The sequence below is a fragment of the Heptranchias perlo genome, chromosome 26, assembly GCF_035084215.1.
Source record: "Heptranchias perlo isolate sHepPer1 chromosome 26, sHepPer1.hap1, whole genome shotgun sequence".
NCBI lineage: Eukaryota > Metazoa > Chordata > Chondrichthyes > Hexanchiformes > Hexanchidae > Heptranchias > Heptranchias perlo.
In genome coordinates, this window is record NC_090350.1 from 43,449,680 (window position 1) to 43,474,241 (window position 24,562).

At 53.2% G+C, this 24,562-nt stretch overlaps 2 protein-coding genes across 2 annotated transcripts; both read right to left on the reverse strand.

Moving 5' to 3' along the window:
• On the reverse strand, window positions 1-17,632 carry LOC137342885 (claudin-23-like). The gene is made up of 2 exons (XM_068007059.1): window positions 17,486-17,632; window positions 1-919 (listed from the first exon to the last, which is right to left on the reverse strand). The coding sequence occupies exon 2, from the start codon at window positions 887-889 to the stop codon at window positions 296-298; it is 594 nt and encodes a 197-aa protein (XP_067863160.1). The 5' UTR covers window positions 890-919; window positions 17,486-17,632; the 3' UTR covers window positions 1-295.
• LOC137342884 (claudin-7-like) lies at window positions 10,341-12,216 on the reverse strand. Its single transcript, XM_068007058.1, has one exon. The coding sequence runs from the start codon at window positions 11,955-11,957 to the stop codon at window positions 11,355-11,357; it is 603 nt and encodes a 200-aa protein (XP_067863159.1). The 5' UTR covers window positions 11,958-12,216; the 3' UTR covers window positions 10,341-11,354.
• Window positions 17,633-24,562: the final 6,930 nt, after the last annotated feature.

Consider the following 24,562-nt stretch of genomic DNA (forward strand, 5'->3'; position numbering starts at 1 on the left):
GAAAGGAAATTATTATTTTTATTGCCCATATAATTTTTCTGCTGGGTTTTTGCTCCCAGTGTCCGGGAGATTAATCTTCAATTCTTGGAGACTCCAGGACAATCCGGGAGGGTTGGCAACCCTATGAGTCACTGGTTGTAAGTTGATCACAATGAATAGATTGACGGTTGGTGTACTGACGCTATCAACTAGATGAGGATGGACACACGGTCACACTGAACTTAACATGTAACATGTCCTTAGTATAAAGTAGCTTGTTAGAAACAGAGGATTGGCTCCTTCTCAGCGGGGTGCTCTAGTAATCAACCTCGGAGGGTCTTTTGGCGTTTTGTCGTGACTCTCTGCACTTCTCACACGTTGGACAGTTGAAGCTCAGGGCAAGGGCTATTCCACCAACGATCTCGATGCAGCTTCCTGCCCATCCAAAGTAGAGCGAACTCCCAATCTGGTACTGGGTGTGGGTGTCAGGGCTGATTTCCTGGAAGGTGGCCATGTAGAGGGTGAGTGGGGTGATGCACAGGCATCCGGCCAGGATAATGACGATCCCACTGGCTCCAGCGACATTCCGAAGAGGGAAGTCCATCCAGCAGCGAATCCCAACACTGGCCACAATGATCCCCATCCCACACACCAGGAGGGAGCTCAGCATCAGGGCCCGGGACCACTGCACCATCTCGTCCCTCTGGTACACTGTGGTCACTGGCCAGCACTGCCTGGTGTCCTGCAGTTCCAGGCACGACTCCCACAGTCCGTCAGACTTCGTGGCCGTGTTCTTTCCCAGGTTAATGGGTCCCTGTCTCCAGTGCGGTGTCAACACTGCTACAAACACCAACACCAGCCCGACAGGAGCACTGATGATCCCAATGATCATAAGGGGCGGGGTTCGCATGTTGCAGAGACTCAGGGACCCAACCACGACCTGTGGGGAGATTAAACAAGGAGAGGCAGTCAGTGCACATCATGAAGAGCACTTGGAAACAAACTCTCCTGTTCTGGGCGAGTGAATGAACGAGACTCCGAGAGACTGGGACCCGCGCACCTCTGAGTCGCGCCGCTCCGAGGGGGAAGAGGCTTCCTGAGCCCGGGGCGATTGGATCGTCTGAGTGCAGCGAATATCGAAAAGTCGGGCAGGCACAGGCCGAAGGGAACTGCTCAACTTTCCCATTCGCAGCATCCAGGCCCAGGAAGATCAGTGTCAGTCTCCAGGCCTCCCCCCAAGGTGGCTCAGCCACTAACAGCAGTGACCTTCTCCTGCCCTCTCAGCCTGTTAAACCAACAGCTCCGATTTCCACACTTAACTCTGTTCCAACAACAACTCCTCCCATTTATATCGCGCCTTTAATGCAGTAAAAGGGGCTTCACAGGAGGGATTATCAAACAAAATCTGACACTGAGCCACATAATGAGATATTAGGACAGGTGAACAAAAGCTTGGTCAAAGAGGTAGGTTTTAAGGAGCGTCTTAAAGGCAGAGAGAGAGGTAGAGAGACGGAGAGGTTTAGGGAGGGAATTCCAGAGCTTAGGGCCCAGGCAGCTGAAGGCACGGCCGCCAATGGTGGAGCGATTAAAATCGGGGATGCGCAAGAGGCCAGAATTGGAGGAGCGCAGAGATCCCGGAGGGTTGTAGGGCTGGAGGAGGTTACAGAGATAGGGAGGGGGCGAGGCCACGGAGGGATTTGAAAACAAGGATGAATTTTTTTTTTAAAAAAGTGCCGTTGCCAGACCGGGGCCAATGTAGGTCAGCGAGCACAGGGGTGATGGGTGAACGGGACTTGGTGCGAGTTAGGATACGGGCAGCAGACTTTTGGATGAGCTCAAGTTTATGGAGGGTGGAAGATGAGAGGCAGACAGGAGAGCATTGGAATAGTCGAGTCTGGAGGTAACAAAGGCAGGGATGAATGTTTCAGCAGATGAGCTGAGGCAGGGCGGAGACGAGTGATGTTATGGAGGTCTTGGTGATGGAGCGGATTATGGGGTCGGGAGCTCATCCGCACAATAAAACTGGGCCAATAAAAAGTGCTATTTAAAATCCATTAAAACCGCCTGCCACATTACACCAGTAATCGACATGTTCATTGTGTTCCAGCTGGTCACACACTGTTATATATTATAAGTTTCCTGAGGCGACACTGAAGGGAGGGAGGGATATGGCTGGTTGTCCACAGTATATATGAATGAATGGGGTACCCACCAGGCTGGAGTCAGAAAGCATCAGGTAGAGTTTGGGTAAAACCTGCTCCCAACAATCACCAGAAATAAAACAAATTAAACCAGGTTTCGCTTCTCGGTCTTTTGGCTCAGATCAAGTGTGTTCCTATTCGGGTTTATTTGGATCTGAGCGGATTGGAACGCTGGCTGCGACCTCATGCGCTTGCAAAGTGTGGACTTTGCTGCGATTGGTCTATTTGTGTGTTAGCTCCGCCCCCAAATTTGCCTAGTGACGACATCAATACTGCAATGGCAGTGAAGGGCACGCGGGCACTCGGCCATGGTGTGCGAAACCGCGTCAGGGTGATGGTAAAGACAGTTGAAAACGTTACGCCAATGGATTGTGTGTTTTTTGTGAAACGAGTTTTGTTCGATTGCTGTGGATTCAAAGCAGCGGACATCTTCTGCCTACAGGATTTCCCTCGCAGCGGATATTTCGATGTCACCTTCAAGACCATCGCTGGATGCCAGAAGTTTCTTCAGGTGTTCAAGGAGAAGGGAAGTGAAGGACCGCTGGCGATTCTCACTGCGGAGCCGCTCTTCACCCTCCCAACGCAGAGGAATCGCAAGCTGATTGTCCACATGTACAACCCACACGTCCCGGTCATCGATGTGCTGACGTTCCTCGCCAGATACGTCAACAGGGCGGAGAACAGCGTCGACGTCAACGAAAGCTTTGAGATCTGGACCAGTAAGAGGGAGGTCACGGCAATGTTGAGAATGGACGCCCACGGCAACATCCTCCGCCCCCTCCAGCCTCGCCATCGGAGGAAGTCGAGGGTACATCATGTACGTGGGGCAACCCAGAGTCTGTCGCACCTGCGGCAAATCCGGCCACGTGGCGGCCTCCTGCACTGCAACCGTCTGCAAGAACTGCAAGCAGGAAGGGCACCAGACTAAGGACTGCAAGGAGAGCAAGCGCTGCAACCTGTGCGGGCTGGAAGGCCATCTCTACAGGTCTGCCCCAAACGCAGCTTCAGCTACGCCCAGGCGGCCAAGAGCAACACAACAGAGGAGGAGGAGGGGGCAACAAGCAAGGCTGCCCCAAAGTAGGCCAAGAATCCTCGCCCCGGCGTGACCCCCTGTGAGAAGACCCCGACCCAGGAAGACAAGGAGCGAGGAAAGAGTCAAGCCGAAAACTACCAGACCCCGACACCCAGCTCCGAGCCTCCCCACCAGAAGACAGAGTCCATGAACGAGGAGGCAGCAGAGGAAGAATGGCAGCTTGTGAGCAAGAAGAACAGAAAGAGGAAGCCAGAGGAAAGGAAACGAGCTCCTGCCGACTCTGCAAGCAGGGGTAAAAGAGCGCTCGAGTCGCAGGCGGACTATAGCGACTACCCCGCGTCTGACGAGGAGGGACGACAGGCACGAGGCAGCCAGGCTTCTTATCGAAAGCGTCAAAACATCTGCTCCTGGCAGGCAGCGTGTCAGACTCCATGAGGAAAGGCATCATCACCCTCATCTACAAGCAGAAGGGGGAGAGGGAAGAAATCAAAAATTGGCGACCCATCTCACTGCTTAACGTGGACTACAAAATCCTGTCCAAGGTCATCGCCAATCAGGTCAAGTCCGCCCCAATCAGACCTGCGCTGTACCCGGCAGGAAGATCTCTGATAGCCTGGCGCTACAGCGACGCGATCGACAGCCCCCATCTCCAGAACACTGGGAGCAACAACACCTCCAGCTCTGGGACGCCGGCAGCAGCAAAGTGCCCAGCGCACACCAGCTCCGGGACACCGGGAGCACACCGCAGAGAGCGAGGAACGGCTCCGGGACACCGGGAGCACACCGCAGAGAGCGAGGAACGGCTCCGGGACACCGGGAGCACACCGCAGAGAGCGAGGAACGGCTCCGGGACACCGGGAGCACACCGCAGAGAGCGAGGAACGGCTCCGGGACACCGGGAGCACACCGCAGAGAGCGAGGAACGGCTCCGGGACACCGGGAGCACACCGCAGAGAGCGAGGAACGGCTCCGGGACACCGGGAGCACACCGCAGAGAGCGAGGAACGGCTCCGGGACACCGGGAGCACACCGCAGAGAGCGAGGAACGGCTCCGGGACACCGGGAGCACACCGCAGAGAGCGAGGAACGGCTCCGGGACACCGGGAGCACACCGCAGAGAGCGAGGAACGGCTCCGGGACACCGGGAGCACACCGCAGAGAGCGAGGAACGGCTCCGGGACACCGGGAGCACACCGCAGAGAGCGAGGAACGGCTCCGAGACACCGGGAGCACACCGCAGAGAGCGAGGAACGGCTCCGGGACACCGCGAGCACACCGCAGAGAGCGAGGAACGGCTCCGGGACACCGCGAGCACACCGCAGAGAGCGAGGAACGGCTCCGGGAAACCGGGAGCAGCACCGCAGAGAGCGAGGAACGGCTCCGGGAAACCGGGAGCACACCGCAGAGAGCGAGGAACGGCTCCGGGACACCGGGAGCACACCGCAGAGAGCGAGGAACGGCTCCGGGAAACCGGGAGCACACCGCAGAGAGCGAGGAACGGCTCCGGGAAACCGGGAGCACACCGCAGAGAGCGAGGAACGGCTCCGGGACACCGGGAGCAGCAACAACGAGGAGCCCCAACTGATCGAGGATCACACAGGCTCTCCACCCGAAACCACCCCGCCCATGTCATCCCGTTGGAACGACAACCCCCTCTCTGAGGCAGAACAGGACTCGTACCACAGCTCAGGGAGCGTGGAACACTTTGCACAGATCACCTGGATGCAGGGACACGGCCAAGAGCTGGAAACAGCAAACGGACTGTCGGGTGAGACTTTAAACTGTTGTTAAAATGGGTCTGAAAGTCGCGTCCATTAACGTGCGTAGCGTTAAATGCACGACGCGATGTGTGTCGACCTTGGACTACCTGGCCAAGGTCAAGAGCGACCTGCTGTTCTTGCAGGAGTGCGGCCTGCCGCATCTCAACAATTACCGGCAACGGTCGCAGCGGTGGGCCCACGGGCCGTCGATCTGGTCGGGAGGCAACGATTGCCGTGCCTCCGGCCTGGGGGTTCTGCTGCGGGGAGGCAACTTCACCATCACCGAAGTAAAGGAGGTGGTGGGGGGGCCGTCTCCTCGTAGCAGACGTAATGTACAAAAACGCTCCGCTCCAGCTGAACAACGTGTACGCCCAGGCTCTTCATCCTCAAAAGGTGTTCAGAAGGTGAGAGGGGCAGAGGGAAACGTCCCGACTCCAGAAAAGCATGCAGAATCTTCTCCTGCTGCAGTCGATGGGGATCGATGTCGGGGAGGAACTCAGAGGTGAAGGACCAGCAAGCCTCGCTCTTTGCCTCCGAGGCCTCCAAGATCATCTTCCGGTCCAGAGTCCGCTCCGTGGAGCAGGACGAGACTTGCTCGCGTTTCTTCTTCCAAAAGGTGCAGAGAGAGAGCTCTGTGATCAGTAGCCTGAAGGAAGAGGACGGCTCGGTCACGTCCTCGCAGCCCGACATACTGAGGATCTGCAAATCCTTTTATGCCGGACTGTACGACGCGAAGCCCACAGACAGCGCGGCCTCCCAGTCCTTCTTGTCGTCTATCACGGAGGTTCTAGACGACAGCAAGCGGGAGAGTCTGGATCACCCGCTAACTCTGGACGAACTGACAAAGGCCGTCCGTTCCTTCGAGAAGAGTAAGACCCCCGGAAGTGACGGCTTACCGGTGGAGTTGTACTCGGCTCTGTGGGACTGGATAGGCCCAGACCTGCTGGAAGTGTACGGGGGTATGCTCCTGGCAGGCAGCATGTCAGACTCCATGAGGAAAGGCATCATCACCCTCATCTACAAACGGAAGGGGGAGAGGGAAGAAATCAAAAACTGGTGACCCATCTCACTACTTAACGTGGACTACAAAATTCTGTCCAAGGTCATCGTCAATCGGGTCAAGTCAGCCCTGGAGGTGGTGATCCACCCCGATCAGACCTGTGCCGTACCCGGCTGATAGCCTGGCGCTACTCAGGGATACAATCGCCTACGTACAGGACAGGGGGGTGAACACCTGCCTCATCAGCCTGGACCAGGAGAAGGCCTTTGACAGAATACCCCACACGTACATGATGGACGTGCTCTCCAAAATGGGGTTTGGGGAGGGAATCCGCAATTGGATCCAACTGCTCTACACAAACATCAGTAGCGCAGTTTCAATCAACGGGTGGGAATCAGAAAGCTTCCCGATCAAATCTGGAGTCAGGCAGGGCTGTCCTCTCTCCTCCGTCTTGTTCGTGTGTTGCATCGAACCCTTTGCCGAGTCCATTAGGAGGGATGCGGGCATAAGAGGGGTGACGATCCCAGGCAGCAGAGGTACTCAGGTCAAGGCCTCCCTGTACATGGACGACGTCGCTGTCTTTTGCTCGGATCAGCTCTCAGTCCGCAGATTGATGAGCATCTGCAACCAGTTCGAACTGGCCTCGGGGGCCAGGGTAAATCGTAGCAAGAGCGAGGCCACGTTCTTTGGGAACTGGACCGACCGATCCTTTGTCCCCTTCACCGTCAGGTCGCATTACCTGAAGGTGCTGGGGATCTGGTTCAGGGGGGCCGGGGCGTGCACCAAAAACTGGGAGGAGCGTATTGCCAAGGTCAAGCGGAAACTGGGACTGTGGGATCGACGATCCCTCTCGATCGTGGGCAAGAGCCTGGTCATCAGGTGCGAGGTGCTCTCGGTGTTGCTGTACGTGGCACAGGTCTGGTCCATACCTCGCTCCTGCGCCGCGACAGTCACCCGAGCCATCTTCCGCTTTGTCTGGAGATCAAAAATGGGCCGTGTCCGCAGGGTCACGATGTACAAATCTCCAGAGAAAGGGGGGCACGGCGTGCCCAACGTGGCCCTCATCCTGATGGCCACCTTTGTGTGCAGCTGCATCAAGCTGTGCATAGATCCTCGGTACACAAACACAAGTGTCACTACGTGCTGAGGTTCTACCTGTCCCCGGTGTTGAGAAGGATGGGCCTGGCCACGCTGACATGGAACGCTCCGTCCAGTTGGACCGTTCCGCCCCACCTGTCCTTCGTGGAAAAGCACCTTTGACCACAAGGCGATCAGCAAGTGGTCCGCACATAACGTCCTCGAGACCCTGCGGGAAAAGGAGATGGTGGATCCTGTCGGTTGGTTCCCCGAGCAGACTGTCAATGTCATTTGGCAGAACGCCTCATCACCAGAGCTTTCAAACAAGCACCAAGACCAAGCTTGGCTGGTGGTGAGAAAGGCCCTTCCCATCAGATCCTTCATGCACTCCCGGACTCTCAGCGCCACCGCGCACTGTCCCAGAGGAGGCTGCGGTGGAGACGAGACCGTCACCCATCTCCTTCTGGAATGTGCCTTTGTAAAGAAGGTCTGGAGAGAGATGCAGTGGTATCTGTCCAGGTTCGTCCCGAGCAGTTCCGTAACACAGGATTCTGTGCTCTACGGGCTGTTCCCGGGGACGCACACCGAGACGGACATCAGCTGCTGCTGGAAGACCATCAACTCGGTGAAAGACGCCCTTTGGTCTGCCCGAAACTTGCTGGTCTTCCAGTGCAAGGAGCTGTCCTTGACCGAGTGTTGCAGACTGGCACATTCCAATGTCCAGGACTACGTGCTCAGGGACGCACTGAGGATGGGTGCGGCCGCCGCAAAGGCTCTGTGAGGAAAGGCAATCGTTTAGAGCCTTCCCGCCATTGTATACCGAGGGGCTGCAATCAGGGAAAAAAAACCCTGGGCAGAATGTAAAATTCAAATTGATGTAATGTACCTGTAATGAATCTGTAATCAATAATCTGTATTGAGTGTAATGCAATGAGGCATCCTCGAGTGTCATGAACTGTAATTATGTACAATGTGTTCATTGAACTGTACTCGATGTAACCTGCAAATTGTATAATCTGTATTGTGCACGTTTGGAACGGGATAGGACAACTGTATTGTATGTATTGCTGCAAGTTTTATGAATAAAGTATATTTTTTGAAAAAAAATTAAACCAGGTTAAGAAAAAACAAAGGGGCAGGTGGCAATTAAAGAATTAAATACACAGAATAAATCAATGATTCGCTTTCTGAAATATCGGAGAATCATGAACTTGAAATGAAAGGACCAGGACAAAGAACAAAGAAGGAGGAACCTCAGCTCTCCAGACTCGACACTGGGCTGTGGGGAGGGGGTTACAGGGCGGGCCCTCCATCGATCTACACTCACCCTCACTGCCACTTCATGCAATGTCCTCCTTCATACAGTGATGTCTTTAAGGATAATTAATTCCATCCTGATTTCATCTCCCACTCCCAATGACGATCGGCTGTAGGTGGGGTGGAGTCACAGGGACTGCCCTGGGAGTGACCCACTCAGTAATAATCGACTGTCCCTGCCCTGACCCAAAGATTCTTTATCTCCTGGAATGATTTTCTCTGATTTTTTGTTTCATTTCCCTTTTTGCGATTTCCTTCCTATTAATTATTTGTAATTTCTCTCTCTCCATGAACTTGGTTTCACATCATCTCAGCATCCCATTATCAGTTTATTTAATTTCCTTCCAGTGTCCTGGTCCTTTCATCTCTCATTTTCTGAAATATCTGATGAATGAATCAGTGATTTCTCCTATTTATTTAATCACCCCCCACCCACCCGTCAGCCCATCACCCCCACTCACCCCCCCCACCCACCCGTCAGCCCATCACCCCCACTCACTCCACCCGTCAGCCCATCACCCCCCCGTCACCCCCCCACTCACTCACCCCCCCCCCCCCCTCACCCACCTGGAGGTGTCTGTCTGTCACTGAGTAACTTTTATTTTCTGAGATCAGAGATCATTGAGGGATGAGAGTCCTGGGGGAGGGGGGGGGTGACGGGTGAGTGGGGGGGGTGACGGGTGAGTGGGGGGGGTGACGGGTGAGTGGGGGGGGGGGGTGACGGGTGAGTGGGGGGGGGTGACGGGTGAGTGGGGGGGGTGACGGGTGAGTGGGGGGGGTGACGGGTGAGTGGGGGGGGGGGTGACGGGTGAGTGGGGGGGGGTGACGGGTGAGTGGGGGGGGGTGACGGGTGAGTGGGGGGGGTGACGGGTGAGTGGGGGGGGGGACGGGTGAGTGGGGGGGGTGACGGGTGAGTGGGGGGGGTGACGGGTGAGTGGGGGGGGGGTGACGGGTGAGTGGGGGGGGGTGACGGGTGAGTGGGGGGGGGGACGGGTGAGTGGGGGGGGTGACGGGTGAGTGGGGGGGGGTGACGGGTGAGTGGGGGGGGTGACGGGTGAGTGGGGGGGGGGTGACGGGTGAGTGGGGGGGTTGACGGGTGAGTGGGGGGTGTGACGGGTGAGTGGGGGGGGGGTGACGGGTGAGTGGGGGGGGTTGACGGGTGAGTGGGGGGGGTTGACGGGTGAGTGGGGGGGGGTGCTGTTTTCCATCTGGAAGCCGCGGCCGGGCTGTTGGGTCACATTGTGAGATTGTCTGATTCTCCTCTGCCGTATTTTAGTGGAGATTATTGGCAATTAAATTAAATGGGTTCATTATTCTTTTAAAAAGCAGCGAGGAGAATTGGATGTCTGTCACCCAGAACTGAGAGTGGGTTCAGAGCCAAGGATTCAGGGGGGTGAAGGAGAAAGGCTTTGATCAGAACCTGGAAAGACCTCACATCCCATCCAGCCGGTCCCATAAACTAATCATCTCAACCACCCACTCCCCTAAATATCTATCCAAATCTGCCTTGCATTTCCCGCACTCTCTGCCCCACTGCGAACCTGTGCGACCCAAACATTCGCCATCCTTTGTGTAAAGTGATGAAATCAGCTCGACAGAGGCCAGAGATTGGAGTGGAGTCAGTGTGAGAGTGTCCGCGGATTCAGAGTGGGCTCTCCCCCTCCCCTGTGTACATTGGAGGTGAATGATCGGATTGTGTGTTTACACCTCATCGCCTCGCTGTGATTCTGATGGTGAAACATCCCAGAGTGCAGTATTAATTCACAAACTGCTGGTGCAGCAAAAACATCAGAAATCAGTGACTGGGGAACAATGTACACACTCCAGTAATAATCTGCTGGTTATTTTCCTGACTCAGCCTTTCACTTTAATCTGTGAGACTCTTACAATCAAATGAGGCCATGATGTGGAGATGCCGGTGATGGACTGGGGTTGACAATTGTAAACAATTTTACACCAAGTTATAGTCCAGCAATTTTATTTGAAATTCACAAGCTTTCGGAGGCTTCCTCCTTCGTCAGGTGAATGTGGAAATGAAATCCTCGAACCTCTCGCATTTATAAATCACAGAACAATACCTGATGATTACAGATAGTCTTTCCAACTGCCCGTTGCCAAGGCAATCACAGTGTTCAGACAGAGAGGTGTTGTAAAATTGTAATCAAATGAGGAGCAGCGATATTTTTTCTGGCTTGATTTGAACTGACAAAAGAAAATTAAAAATCAGAAGGTGGGAATTGAGTCAGAGTTTCTCCATCACATTCCACTCACTGCCTTGTTTCATTTTCAAACATTTATAAAAAGGATTCGGAAGAAAGGAATGAAGCGCGTGTTTAATCAGCAGTCGGTCTCTCTTCTCTGCTGATCTTGGCTCATCTGGCAGTGAGGAGCGACTGGTCGGTCAGTCAGATGTGACCGGTTACCGAGCCGGTCACAGACCGACCATATCACTGGTCAATCAGATACCATCGGTCATATCAGACTGACTGGCTAATCTGAATTGAAACTTTAAATCTGGATCCAATCGCGGGATATGAATCAGGAATTCCAAATCCAAACTCCTGGATTTCACTTTGGTTCCTGGTGCTTTCGTTTTTCGTTTGGTTTTAAAACCCAATGTGGAGGAGACGGAATGAATGGAGGAGACGCACTGATCGCAGCTGAACGTGTCTAGTCAGTCAATTCACACCCACCAATAATTCAGACTCAGGCTCTTACTGTTCACGTTAAGAAATAGCAATTTAATGGGCGGGACTGTCCTCATTAAACACTTTCTACACAATAACAAACAGCCTTTTCAGATAGTTTAATTTTTGAAATGATGCTCGTGTTTACAGTGAACTGATCAGATAGTTTCCGCTGCAAGAATTGCAGCTTGATTTAATTAAAGTTCCCTTCTACTTCATTAACTCACCAACAGATAAAATACAATTACGTTAACAGTAAAACGCAGCTCCTATAATGTGTTTACTCGGTTATCAAAGCACCTAACCAGGTCCAGAATAATGATTCCGTTCACGAGCGGAGCTCGGTTTCCTGCAGGAACACTTCAAATTGCACATGAGTGTTATCCCACCCAACAGCTCCGCCGACCCCCCAAACCAGCCCAGGTACAGGCATGTCCCCAGCTGATACTTATCTGCAGGGGGAACTAGTGGGTCTTGAATTGTCCTCACCAGCCTGTACCCAACGTAGGAAACAGGAGCCAAGCAGGCTGCCCCCGAGAGGACTATCAGCACCCCGCCCAGTGCGGCCAGGTTGGGGCTGGGCCCTTCTGTCCACCATCTGACCCCTGCCTGAGCCACAAGGTAGCCCAAGATGGCCAGCAAGACAGACAATAGGCACAGGGCTCGGTTCAGCTGGGTAAGCCATGAAGCCGCAATCTCGTCCGATAGTTGATTGCAGTCTCTGGAGCTGGTGGTTATTGACTCTCTGCAGGTCTCCCACAGTCCGTCATAGAAGTAGCTATCGGGTGGATAGCCGGGCCTTTGAGAAAGTTCCCTCCACTGAGGAGCAACGGTCCCGGCCAGCACCAAAACCCAGCCCATGGGCGTCACGACCAATCCGACAATCATGGACGTGGTGACCATGGTCTCCAGAAGGAGGTCTTCACTTTAGTAAAGTTCAGACACAGAACAGGTCCCAGTTCAGGAGAGTCTGTCGCTGCTGCAAAAACAATTCAAATGCAAACCGTGTTGTGGAAGTTTCCAGTGAACGTTGGCCGGTGGGACTGGTTTGGTTTTGGTGTTCGTGCTGCGCAGGTCAATGCTGGAGGCTGACTGCCGATTACAGCATTAGACTCACTGCAACTCACCTTCCCCACACTGGCTTCATTATCCCGGAATCAGCAGCAATTCAGCCTCATTTACACAGTGAGGTATTTGTAATTGGTTTAATGACTGTTACTGTACGGAAATAAGAAGGAGCAGTGATTGGAGGGGAACCTGCCCAACACCCAGCCTGAGACAGCCAGGTAGTTAACCTTTCACCCCTTCACTCACTGCAAACACCATTAAACCCATTATTGCCCTTTACATCTTTTAAAAGTTTTTTCGTCCTTTTTCTGGTTTCTCCTCTCCGGACTCCTGCTGGGATATTGGGTGTAAATTCAGTGCTCGCTCACTCCCAGTGGAAACCTGCACTCAGAGGGAGTGTGGAGCAAACAAAACTGGGGTTTGCAGGCCTCCCCCAGAGCCCCCCCTCCTCCCCCGGTCTATTTTTTAAATCAATAATTAATTTGACTGTTTTTCTCGTTTCACCTTTCACTGATCCAGTGCTGTCTCTCTCGCCCTGGACTGTGGAAACGAGTCTCTCAAACATTAAGGAGCAGAGGAGGGTTCCCCTCAGGCCCTCAAATCACAGGTTTCCCTCCAATCACTGCTCCTTCCCCTTTCCGTACAGTAACAGTCATTAAACCAATTACAAATACCTCACTGTGTAAATGAGGCTGAATTGCTGCTGATTCCGGGATAATGAAGCCAGTGTGGGGAAGGTGAGTTGCAGTGAGTCTAATGCTGCAATCGGCAGTCAGCCTCCAGCATTGACCTGCTGCCCCCCTCCCAGTAAAACATTCCAGGCGGGGGGTCTGTGCAGAGCCCGGCCCCGGGACCAGGTTGGAGTCCAGCGGCTCTCAGGTGGATGTTCAGGATCCCGTGCCTGGATTCAAAGTTCTCCGAGTGTCCTGGTCAACATTGTGAATGATGGAAAACTGAGTGAAACCAGGAGAGGCCGGAGAGCGGGAAAACTCAGCTCATGGCACTGCCCCCCCCCACACTCCCACACACACTCCCCCCCCCCCACACACTCCCCCACTGCCCCCCCCCCACACTCCCACACTCCCCCCCCCACTGCCCCCCCCCACACTCCCACACACACTCCCCCCCCCCCACACACACACTCCCCCCCCCCACACACACTCCCCCCCCCCCCACACACACTCCCCCCCCACACACACACTCCCCCCCCCACACACACTCCCCCCCCCCACACACACACTCCCCCCCCCACACACACACTCCCCCCCCCACACACACACTCCCCCCCCCACACACACTCCCCCCCCCCCCACACACACACTCCCCCCCCCACACACACACACTCCCCCCCCCCCACACACACACTCCCCCCCCCCCCCACACACACTCCCCCCCCCCACACACACACTCCCCCCCCCCACACACACACTCCCCCCCCCCACACACACACTCCCCCCCCCCACACACACACTCCCCCCCCCCACACACACACTCCCCCCCCCCACACACACACTCCCCCCCCCCCCACACACACACTCCCCCCCCCCACACACACACTCCCCCCCCCCACACACACACTCCCCCCCCCCCACACACACACACTCCCCCCCCCCACACACACACTCCCCCCCCCCACACACACACTCCCCCCCCCCCACACACACACTCCCCCCCCCCCACACACACTCCCCTCCCCCCACACACACACTCCCCCCCCCCCACACACACACACACCCCCCCCACACACACACTCCCCCCCCCCACACACACACTCCCCCCCCACACACACACTCCCCCCCCACACACACACACTCCCCCCCCCACACACACACTCCCCCCCCCCCACACACACTCCCCCCCCCACACACACACACTCCCCCCCCCACACACACACACTCCCCCCCCCACACACACACTCCCCCCCCCCCCACACACACACTCCCCCCCCCCACACACACACACTCCCCCCCCCACACACACACTCCCCCCCCCCCACACACACACTCCCCCCCCCCCACACACACTCCCCTCCCCCCACACACACACTCCCCCCCCCCCACACACACACACACCCCCCCCACACACACACTCCCCCCCCCCACACACACACTCCCCCCCCCACACACACACTCCCCCCCCCCACACACACACTCCCCCCCCCACACACACACTCCCCCCCCCCCACACACACTCCCCCCCCCACACACACACACACTCCCCCCCCCCACACACACTCCCCTCCCCCCCCACACACACTCCCCCCCCACACACACACTCCCCCCCCACACACACTCCCCCCCCCACACACACACTCCCCCCCCACACACACTCCCCCCCCCACACACACACTCCCCCCCCCACACACACACTCCCCTCCCCCCCCACACACACTCCCCCCCCCACACACACACACTCCCCCCCCCACACACACTCCCCCCCCCACACACACTCCCCCCCCCCACACACACACTCCCCCCCCCACACACACACTCCCCTCCCCCCACACACACACTCCCCCCCCCACACACACTCCCCCCCCCACACACACTCCCCCCCCCCACACACTCCCCCCCCCCACACACTCCCCCCCCCACACACTCCCCCCCCCACACACTCCCCCCCCCACACACTCCCCCCCCCACACACACACTCCCCCCCCCCCACACACACTCCCCCCCCCACACACACTCCCCCCACCCACACACTCCCCCCCCCACTCACTCCCCCCCCCCACACACTCCCCCCCCCACACACTCCCCCCCCCCACACACACTCCCCCCCCCCACACACACACACTCCCCTCCCCCCCCCACACACACTCCCCCCCCCCCCCCACACACACTCCCCCCCCCCCCCCCATCCTGTGTCCAGCCCTGTTCCATTCACCATGTTAATACAGACGCTGCTGGATTAGCCTCAGGAGCGGGAGGCCGGCTGGTTTCCCCCCTCTCTCGCTCGGGGCACTGAGGACAACTCTCCTCACAGCTCTGGGCAACGTGTGCAGCACAGGGCTGGCATTGAACCTGGGCAGCACTTTCACCCACTGCAGACATGGGGAGGGCGGAGGGCGGAGACACATTAGGTTTTGTGCACCCTTTGAACTGTGGTTCATTCATAAACAAGCGGGAGCCGTGAGGGACCTCGGGATAGATTGGCCTTGTGTGGGGGGGGGGGGTCCAGATTCACCAGAATAATACCGGGGCTAAAAGGGTTGAATCATGAGGACAGGTTACACAGACTAGGCTTGTATTCCCTCGAGTATAGAAGATTAAGGGGTGATCTAATCGAGGGGTTTGAGATGATTAAAGGATTTGATAGGGTGGATAGAGAAACTATTTCCTCTGGTGGGAGAATCCAGAACAAGGGGGCAGAACCTTAAAATTAGAGCCAGGCCGTTCAGGGGTGATGTCAGGAAGCATTTCTTCACACAAAGGGGAGTGGGAATCTGGAGCTCTCTCCCCCAAAAAGCTGTGAATGCTGGGGGTCAACTGGAACAAGAGTGAGATGGACGGATTTTTTAGGTAAGGCTATCAGGGATATGGAGCAAAGGCGAGTAAATGAGTTAAGATACAGATCTATCGTGATCTAATTGAATGGCGGAACACGCTCGAGGGGCTGAATGGCCTCCTCCTGTCCCTATGGTCGAGGCGAGGTCATTGGCTCTTGCTTAGTAATCAAACTCCCATTGATCCTTCTCAACACTGCAACCTCTAATATGTGATTGTAAATATACAGAGGGCTGTCTGCATGAGCTCCACTGTCCCTGAGCTCAGAGTCCTCGAAACAAACTGAAACTTTCTGTCTTGTCTTAAATCTCCTGCTCGGCCGAGGGTGACTGAGGTGCTCAACAGGATTCCAATGAGAAAAGTGACCGAAGCTCGATTACTAACTCCTGTCAGTGACGTTATTGGGACCTTTTAACATCAAAACACTGAAAATCATGGTCGCACTGTGCTGGAATTATCAGTCAGTCATTAATTATCAATCAATAAAGATCATTACATTTCATAAATTGAACTACACATAGGCACAGGTTCCCATGACAACCAGTGCTGGCTTCTCACCAGGTGCACCAGCTCCAGACTGACATTCAAAGTCTAATCACTTGGTCCTTAGTTACAGGGAATCTTTTGTAAACAATTTTACAACACCAAGTTATAGTCCAGCAATTTTATTTTAAATTCACAAGCTTTCGGAGATTTTCTCCTTCCTCAGGTAAATGTTTCAGGATCTCCTTGAAGCCTACGCATTTATACATATTGAATAATACATTGACTCGGAATAAAGAGGAAGACCAGCCGCTTTAATCAGTTCCTTTTACATTGGGCTCCATCTGTCCACGGGGAGGTGATCTTAAAACAGTCGGTGACTTCGGAATGGGACGTTGCAGTGAGTTGGATACTGACCCCCCACCCGGCGGCTGCACCAACGCATCCCCCCTCCTCCTCCCCCTCCTCCTCCTCCACCACTCCACGGTTGCACCAACACATCCCCCCTCCTCCTCCCCCCCTCCTCCTCCTCCTCTCCACGGTTGCACCAACACATCCCCCCTCCTCCTCCCCCCCTCCTCCTCCTCCTCTCCACGGTTGCACCAACACATTCCCCCTCCTCCTCCCCCCACCTCTCTCCTCCTCCACCCGACGGCTGAGGCTACAAACAACATGCTTTTTCCAGAATGTTAGAAAATCTAATGCTGATGTCTGTCAAACCAAGTATCACCTTCCGAGGAACAGGTCTGATGTTATGATCCTGTGACCCAGTGTGTGATCCAGTGTGTGATCCATTGCGTGACCCAGTGTGTGACCCAGTGTGTGATCCATTGCGTGACCCAGTGTGTGATCCATTGCGTGACCCAGTGTGTGATCCATTGCGTGACCCAGTGTGTGACCCAGTGTGTGATCCATTGCGTGATCCAGTGTGTGACCCAGTGTGTGATCCATTGCGTGACCCAGTATGTGACCCAGTGTGTGATCCATTGCGTGACCCAGTGTGTGACCCAGTGTGTGATCCATTGCGTGACCCAGTATGTGACCCAGTGTGTGATCCATTGCGTGACCCAGTGTGTGACATTTAACACACCTGCTCAACCGTGACCCTGAGAGTTCAAAGATCTGAGGTGTTCCTTCCTCTCAAACACTGGTCCAGTTCTGTAAGTCCAGACATAAAGGACTAAGGACATCGATCTCAGAGCCCTGGGTCCAACATGGCAACATTCCTGAACAAAGAGGGCTGTTTTCATGCAAAACTCTGATTGGCAGGTGCATCGGAACAAAGAGTTACTGGTTAATCTGCTATAGAAACTATGACATGTTCACTATGTGCTGCTCAGTACTAAACATAGGAAGGTAGAAACGGACACTTACCGCTCTGAGCACCCGGACAGAACTGTCTGTAGTCAAGGGCTAGGCTCCTGAAACCTACTTGTTTTCATATACCGTAGTCTCTGGCTGCGAGTGCTGCTCACTGGCCCTGTCTGCCTGATTCAGTCTCTCATCTCCCCCTTACGGATTCCCAGCTCATCGGAGCACAGCCAACCAGGAGAAGATCGCTCCTCCCTCAAACAGCAATAAATATATCAGTGGGAATGTGAAAGGCAAATTCGAGCAGATTGGAATTTCATTTAAAGGGACAGTGACACCATCTCCTTAATTGCAGATTAAAAACTAAAGTGAAATTGTGCATGAATGTCTCAGCATGAACCCTGCGGGGGGAGTTCTCACCAAGTTAGGAGTCATGATGTGGAGATGCCGGTGATGGACTGGGGTTGACAATTGTAAACAATTTTACAACACCAAGTTATAGTCCAGCAATTTTATTTTAACTTCACAAGCTTTCGGAGGCTTCCTCCTTCCTCAGGTAAATGTTCAGGAGTTCCTCGAAGCCTACGCATTTATACATATAGAACAATACATGGTGTTTACAGAATGCCCCTGCAACTGCCTGTTGCCAAGGCAATCACCGTGTTCAGACAGAGAGGTGTCACCTGCAGAACCCCCGAATACACATTCAACAAAAAAACAAACAGGAAAAAAAACAGAGAGAGGCAGAAACATCCGGAAGGCAGAGAAAGCCAGCAAATGACCCATTATATTAAAAACAGATAACATTTGTTCGCTGGTGGGGTAACGTGTAGCGTGACATGAACCCAAGATCCCGGTTGAGGCCGTCCTCATGGGTGCGGAACTTGGCTATCAATTTCTGCTCGACGATTTTGCGTTGTCGTGTGTCTCGAAGGCCGCCTTGGAGTACGCTTACCCGAAGGTCGGTGGCTGAATGTCCTTGACTGCTGAAGTGTTCCCCGACAGGGAGAGAACCCTCCTGTTTGGCGATTGTTGCGCGGTGTCCGTTCATCCGTTGTCACAGTGTCTGCATGGAGTACTCCAAGGCGGCCTTCGAGACACACGACAACGCAAAATCGTCGAGCAGAAATTGATAGCCAAGTTCCGCACCCATGAGGACGGCCTCAACCGGGATCTTGGGTTCATGTCACGCTACACGTTACCCCACCAGCGAACAAATGTTATCTGTTTTTAATATAATGGGTCATTTGCTGGCTTTCTCTGCCTTCCGGATGTTTCTGCCTCTCTCTGTTTTTTTTCCTGTTTGTTTTTTTGTTGAATGTGTATTCGGGGGTTCTGCAGGTGACACCTCTCTGTCTGAACACGGTGATTGCCTTGGCAACGGGCAGTTGCAGGGGCATTCTGTAAACACCATGTATTGTTCTATATGTATAAATGCGTAGGCTTCGAGGAGCTCCTGAACATTTACCTGAGGAAGGAGGAAGCCTGCGAAAGCTTGTGAAGTTAAAATAAAATTGCTGGACTATAACTTGGTGTTGTAAAATTGTTTACAAGTTAGGAGTGACATTGAATTCCAACTTTTCTGGGAAACTGAAAGAAGTCAGTAGCCCTCTCCTGACGGTGCTGACCCTCACTGGGGTACAGTTCTCCTGAAGGTGCTGACCCTCACTGGAGTACAGTTCTCCTGAAGGTGCTGACTCTCACTGGAGTACAGTTCCCCTGAAGGTGCTGACCCTCACTGGGGTACAGTTCCCCTGAAGGTGCTGACCCTCACTGGAGTACAGTTCCCCTGAAGGTGCTGACCCTCACTGGGGTACAGTTCTCCTGAAGGTGCTGACCCTCACTGGGGTACAGTTCTCCTGACGGTGCTGACTCTCACTGGGGTACAGTTCTCCTGAAGGTGCTGACTCTCACTGGAGTACAGTTCCCCTGGAGGTGCTGACTCTCACTGGGGTACAGTTCCCCTGAAGGTGCTGACTCTCACTGGGGTACAGTTCTCCTGAAGGTGCTGACCCTCACTGGGGTACAGTTCTCCTGAAGGTGCTGACCCTCACTGGAGTACAGTTCTCCTGAAGGTGCTGACTCTCACTGGGGTACAGTTCTCCTGAAGGTGCTGACTCTCACTGGGGTACAGTTCTCCTGAAGGTGCTGACCCTCACTGGGGTACAGTTCTCCTGAAGGTGCTGACCCTCACTGGAGTACAGTTCTCCTGAAGGTGCTGACCCTCACTGGAGTACAGTTCTCCTGAAGGTGCTGACCCTCACTGGGGTACAGTTCTCCTGAAGGTGCTGACTCTCACTGGAGTACAGTTCTCCTGACGGTGCTGACCCTCACTGGAGTACAGTTCTCCTGAAGGTGCTGACTCTCACTGGAGTACAGTTCTCCTGACGGTGCTGACCCTCACTGGAGTACAGTTCCCCTGAAGGTGCTGACTCTCACTGGAGTACAGTTCTCCTGAAGGTGCTGACCCTCACTGGGGTACAGTTCTCCTGAAGGTGCTGACCCTCACTGGAGTACAGTTCTCCTGAAGGTGCTGACTCTCACTGGAGTACAGTTCTCCTGACGGTGCTGACCCTCACTGGAGTACAGTTCCCCTGAAGGTGCTGACTCTCACTGGAGTACAGTTCTCCTGACGGTGCTGACCCTCACTGGGGTACAGTTCTCCTGAAGGTGCTGACTCTCACTGGAGTACAGTTCTCCTGAAGGTGCTGACTCTCACTGGAGTACAGTTCTCCTGAAGGTGCTGACTCTCACTGGAGTACAGTTCTCCTGAAGGTGCTGACCCTCACTGGAGTACAGTTCTCCTGAAGGTGCTGACTCTCACTGGAGTACAGTTCTCCTGAAGGTGCTGACTCTCACTGGAGTACAGTTCTCCTGAAGGTGCTGACCCTCACTGGAGTACAGTTCCCCTGAAGGTGCTGACTCTCACTGGAGTACAGTTCTCCTGACGGTGCTGACCCTCACTGGAGTACAGTTCTCCTGACGGTGCTGACCCTCACTGGAGTACGGGTCCCTCCTCTCCTCAGTCTCTATGTCCTGGTCTGAATTCTCCATTAGATTACCAGGGTCCCTAATTGATGTTATCAGCAAATGTTCATTTCATTCCTCTTGTACCTGTATCAAAATCATTTCTCTAAATGGAAAAACAAGAGTTGCCAGTACAGATCCCTGGTTCCCAGTATCCCCATCCCAGCTCTAGTCTCTGCTTTCTCTCACCTCTTTATTCCCTTTTAATGTTAGTTTTTGCATCAAGTCTCAGATATGGAACCTCTTCAGTGCCTTCAGAAAATCTTTCTTCTGCTGGGTGTGAGCAGTTGTTCCGATTGATTGAGCTGACCACAATAAGAGGCTCAGGAGAAGAGCTGAGGATCACTGCAGGGATCCCAACAATATTGGAATGAGTAGGAGCCAGGAAAGTAACCAGGAAGTAGTGACACTGAGGGTCAAAGGCTGAGTCAGCTCCCAGTGTCACTAAGTAAAGTGTCCCTGAACTGACACCATTTGTTTTAATGAATTCCTCCGTCCCCTGCTTACAGTCATGGGAAGGTAGAAATTTACAGCAGACCAAAGAAACCAGTTCTGATTTCCATTGGTGTTTGTTGCCATGGAGACAGTATTCTTCTGCCTTTGTATCTTTTTGCTGTGAGCTGCATTATATACAAACTGTAGGTCTCCCGCCAGTCTCCATGGCAACCCTGGTACTATAAAATACTGGGATGGCCTTCCAGTTGTTTAGCGCCAAGACCCAAGGCCATGTTGTGTTTGTGACACTTACTGCAATGGGGACCAAACATTGATGTCTTTATTCGTTGGATCTCCTCATGTAACTTGGTTTTGTTCAGTTTTTCCTCTCACTGATCTGAGAAATATTTATCCAATTATGGATCCATAGGAACATAGGAACAGGAGTAGGCCATTCAGCCCCTCGTGCCTGCTCCGCCATTTGATAAGATCATGGCTGATCTGTGATCTAACTCCATATACCTGCCTTTGGCCCATATCCCTTTATACCAGTGGAAAGATTTTACCCCAAGTGCTGGTCTGGTGAAAGAGCTACTTGAGGGAGTGGCAGCGATAAAAACAGTAACACAGCGAACAGAGAGATCCAAGAAGGATCCCAAAAGGCCTTCATTAAAGTATCGCATTGTCGACTCATGACTAAGGTCAGAGCATGTGGAGTCAGGGGACCGGTAGCAGAATGGATAACAGAGAGCGGGGTTAAGGTTAGTTACTCAGACTGGTAAAAGGTGGGAAGTGGTGTTCCACAGGGATCGGTGCTGGGACCACTGTTGTTCACCATTTACATCAACGATTTGGATTCGGGAATCGGAAGTAAAATTTCAAAATTTGCGGGTGACACCAAATTGGGGGGTGTAGTTAATACAGAGGAAGAATGCATGAAAATGTAAGAGGACGTTAATAAACTTGCAGAATGGGCATGTAATTGGCAAAGAAATTTCAATATAGATAAGTGTGAGGTGGTGCATTTTGGTAGGAAGAATAAGGAGGCCACATACTGCTTGGATAATAAGAGTCTAAATGGGGTAGAGGAGCAGAGGGATCTGGGGTACAGATCACAAATCACTAAAAGTAGCGACGCAGGTTAATAAGGCCATAAAAAAGGCAAATCAAGCACTGGGGTTCATTTCCAGAGGGATAGAATTGAAAAGCAAAGAAGTTATGTTAAACTTGTATAGAACCTTGGTTAGACCACACTTGGAGCACTGTGAACAGTTCTGGTCTACGTTTTATGCAAAGGATGTAGAGGCATTTGAGAAGGTGCAAAAAAGATTCACAAGGACGATAACAGAACTGAGAGGATAGACCTATCAAAAAAGGCTGAACAGGCTGGGGCTCTTTTCTCTACAAAAGAGAAGACTGAGGGGTGACCTGATAGAGGTCTTTATAGGGTTTGATGGGGTAGACGTGGAGAAAATGTTTCCACTTGTGGGGGAGACCAGAACTAGAGATCATAAATATAAGATAGTCACTAATAAATCCAATACGGAATTCAGGAGAAAACTCTTTACCCAGAGAATGGTTAGAATGTGGAACTCACTACCACAAGGAGTAGATGAGGTGACTAGAATAGGACATAAGTGGAAGCTAGATAAACACATGAGGGAGAAAGGAATGGAAGGATATGCTGATAGGGTGAGATGAAGTAGGGAGGGAGGAGGCTCATGTGGAGCATAAACACCGGCACGGACCAGTTGGGCCGAATGGCCTGATATGTGCTGTGGTTTCGATGTAACTCGGTGTGAATGACAGTGCAGACACCACATGTAAATTTTTGGACTCGAGGGAAATCAAGGGATTTGGGGATTGAGCTGGAAAGTGGAGTTGAGGTTGAAGACCAGCCATGATCTTATTGAATGGCGGAGCAGGCTCGAGGGGCTGGATGGCCTTATCCTGCTCCTATTTCTTATGTTCTTGTGGGGGTCTGACAGATACTCGGGAGAGCCAGGCCACCGAAAGGCTTACTCAGTTTTACAATAACTCGGGGCTCTCTTTACCCACGAAACTGTTACACTACACATTGCACATCAGTCACATCTCGAGGGCTACATTAAACATAGAGGGTAGTCATTGTAAGAATATCACTTCACATCTCACTGAAGTTTCAGGCACTTTGAAAAGACAACTCTCAGTCTCACTCTCAGTCTCAGACTCTCAGTCTCTCAATTTTTCTCAGGCGTGAATTACAGGCTAAAAGCTACAGTAAAAATATCCAAAATTCAAGACTAAATTGGTTTCAAGTGTTCATAAAAATGGCTGGAGTGAGAAATTAAATTATCTTAGTGGTACAAGAGAGACAGTTTTTCTGAGTCTGTAATGAGGCAGGCAGTATCAAACCTGCCCTGGGAGTGTTTGATGGGACAGTGTAGAGGGAGCTTTACTCTGTATCTAACCCGTGCTGTACCTGCCCTGGGAGTGTTTGATGGGACAGTGTAGACGAAGCTTTACTCTGTATCAAACCAGTGCTGTATCTGCCCAGGGAGTGTTTGATGGGACAGTGTAGAAGGAGCTTTACTCTGTATATAACCAGTGCTGTACCTGCCCTGGGAGTGTTTGATGGGACAGTGTAGATGGAGCTTTACTCTGTATCAAACCCGTGTTGTACCTGCCCTGGGAGTGTTTGATGGGACAGTGTAGAGGCAGCTTCACTCTGTATCTAACCCGTGCTGTACCTGCCCTGGGAGTGTTTGATGGGACAGTGTAGAGGGAGCTTTACTCTGTATCAAACCAGTGCTGTACTTGCCCTGGGAGTGTTTGATGGGACTGTGTAGAGGCAGCTTTACTCTGTATCTAACCCGTGCTGCACCTGCCCTGGGAGTATTTGATGGGATAGTGTAGAGGGAATTTTACTCTGTATCTAACCAGTGCTGTACCTGCCCTGGGAGTGTTTGATGGGACAGTGTAGATGGAGCTTTACTCTGTATCAAACCCGTGCTGTACCTGCTCTGGGAGTGTTTGATGGGACAGTGTAGAGGGAGCTTTACTCTGTATCTAACCAGTGCTGAATCTGCCCTGGGAGTGTTTGATGGGACAGTGTAGAGGGAGCTTTACTCTGTATCTAACCCTGTACCTGCCCTGGGAGTGTTTGATGGGACAGTGTAGAGGGAGCTTTACTCTGTATCTAACCCTGTACCTGCCCTGGGAGTGTTTGATGGGACAGTGTAGACGGAGCTTCACTCTGTATCAAACCCGTGCTGTACCTGCCCTGGGAGTGTTTGATGGGACAGTTTGGAGGGAGCTTTACCCTGTATCAAACCAGTGCTGTACCTGTCCTGGGAGTGTTTGATGGGACAGTGTAGAGGGAGCTTTACTCTGTATCAAACCAGTGCTGTACCTGCCCTGGGAGTGTTTGATGGGACAGTGTGGATGGAGCTTTACTCTGTATCTAACCCGTGCTGTACCTGCCCTGGGAGTATTTGATGGGATAGTGTAGAGGGAACTTTACTCTGTATCTAACCCGTGCTGTACCTGCTGTTGGAGTGTTTGATGGGACTGTGTAGAGGGAGCTTTACTCTGTATCAAACCAGTGCTGTATATGCCAAGGGAGTGTTTGATGGGACAGTGTAGATGGAGCTTTACTCTGTATCTAACCAGTGCTGAATCTGCCCTGGGAGTGTTTGA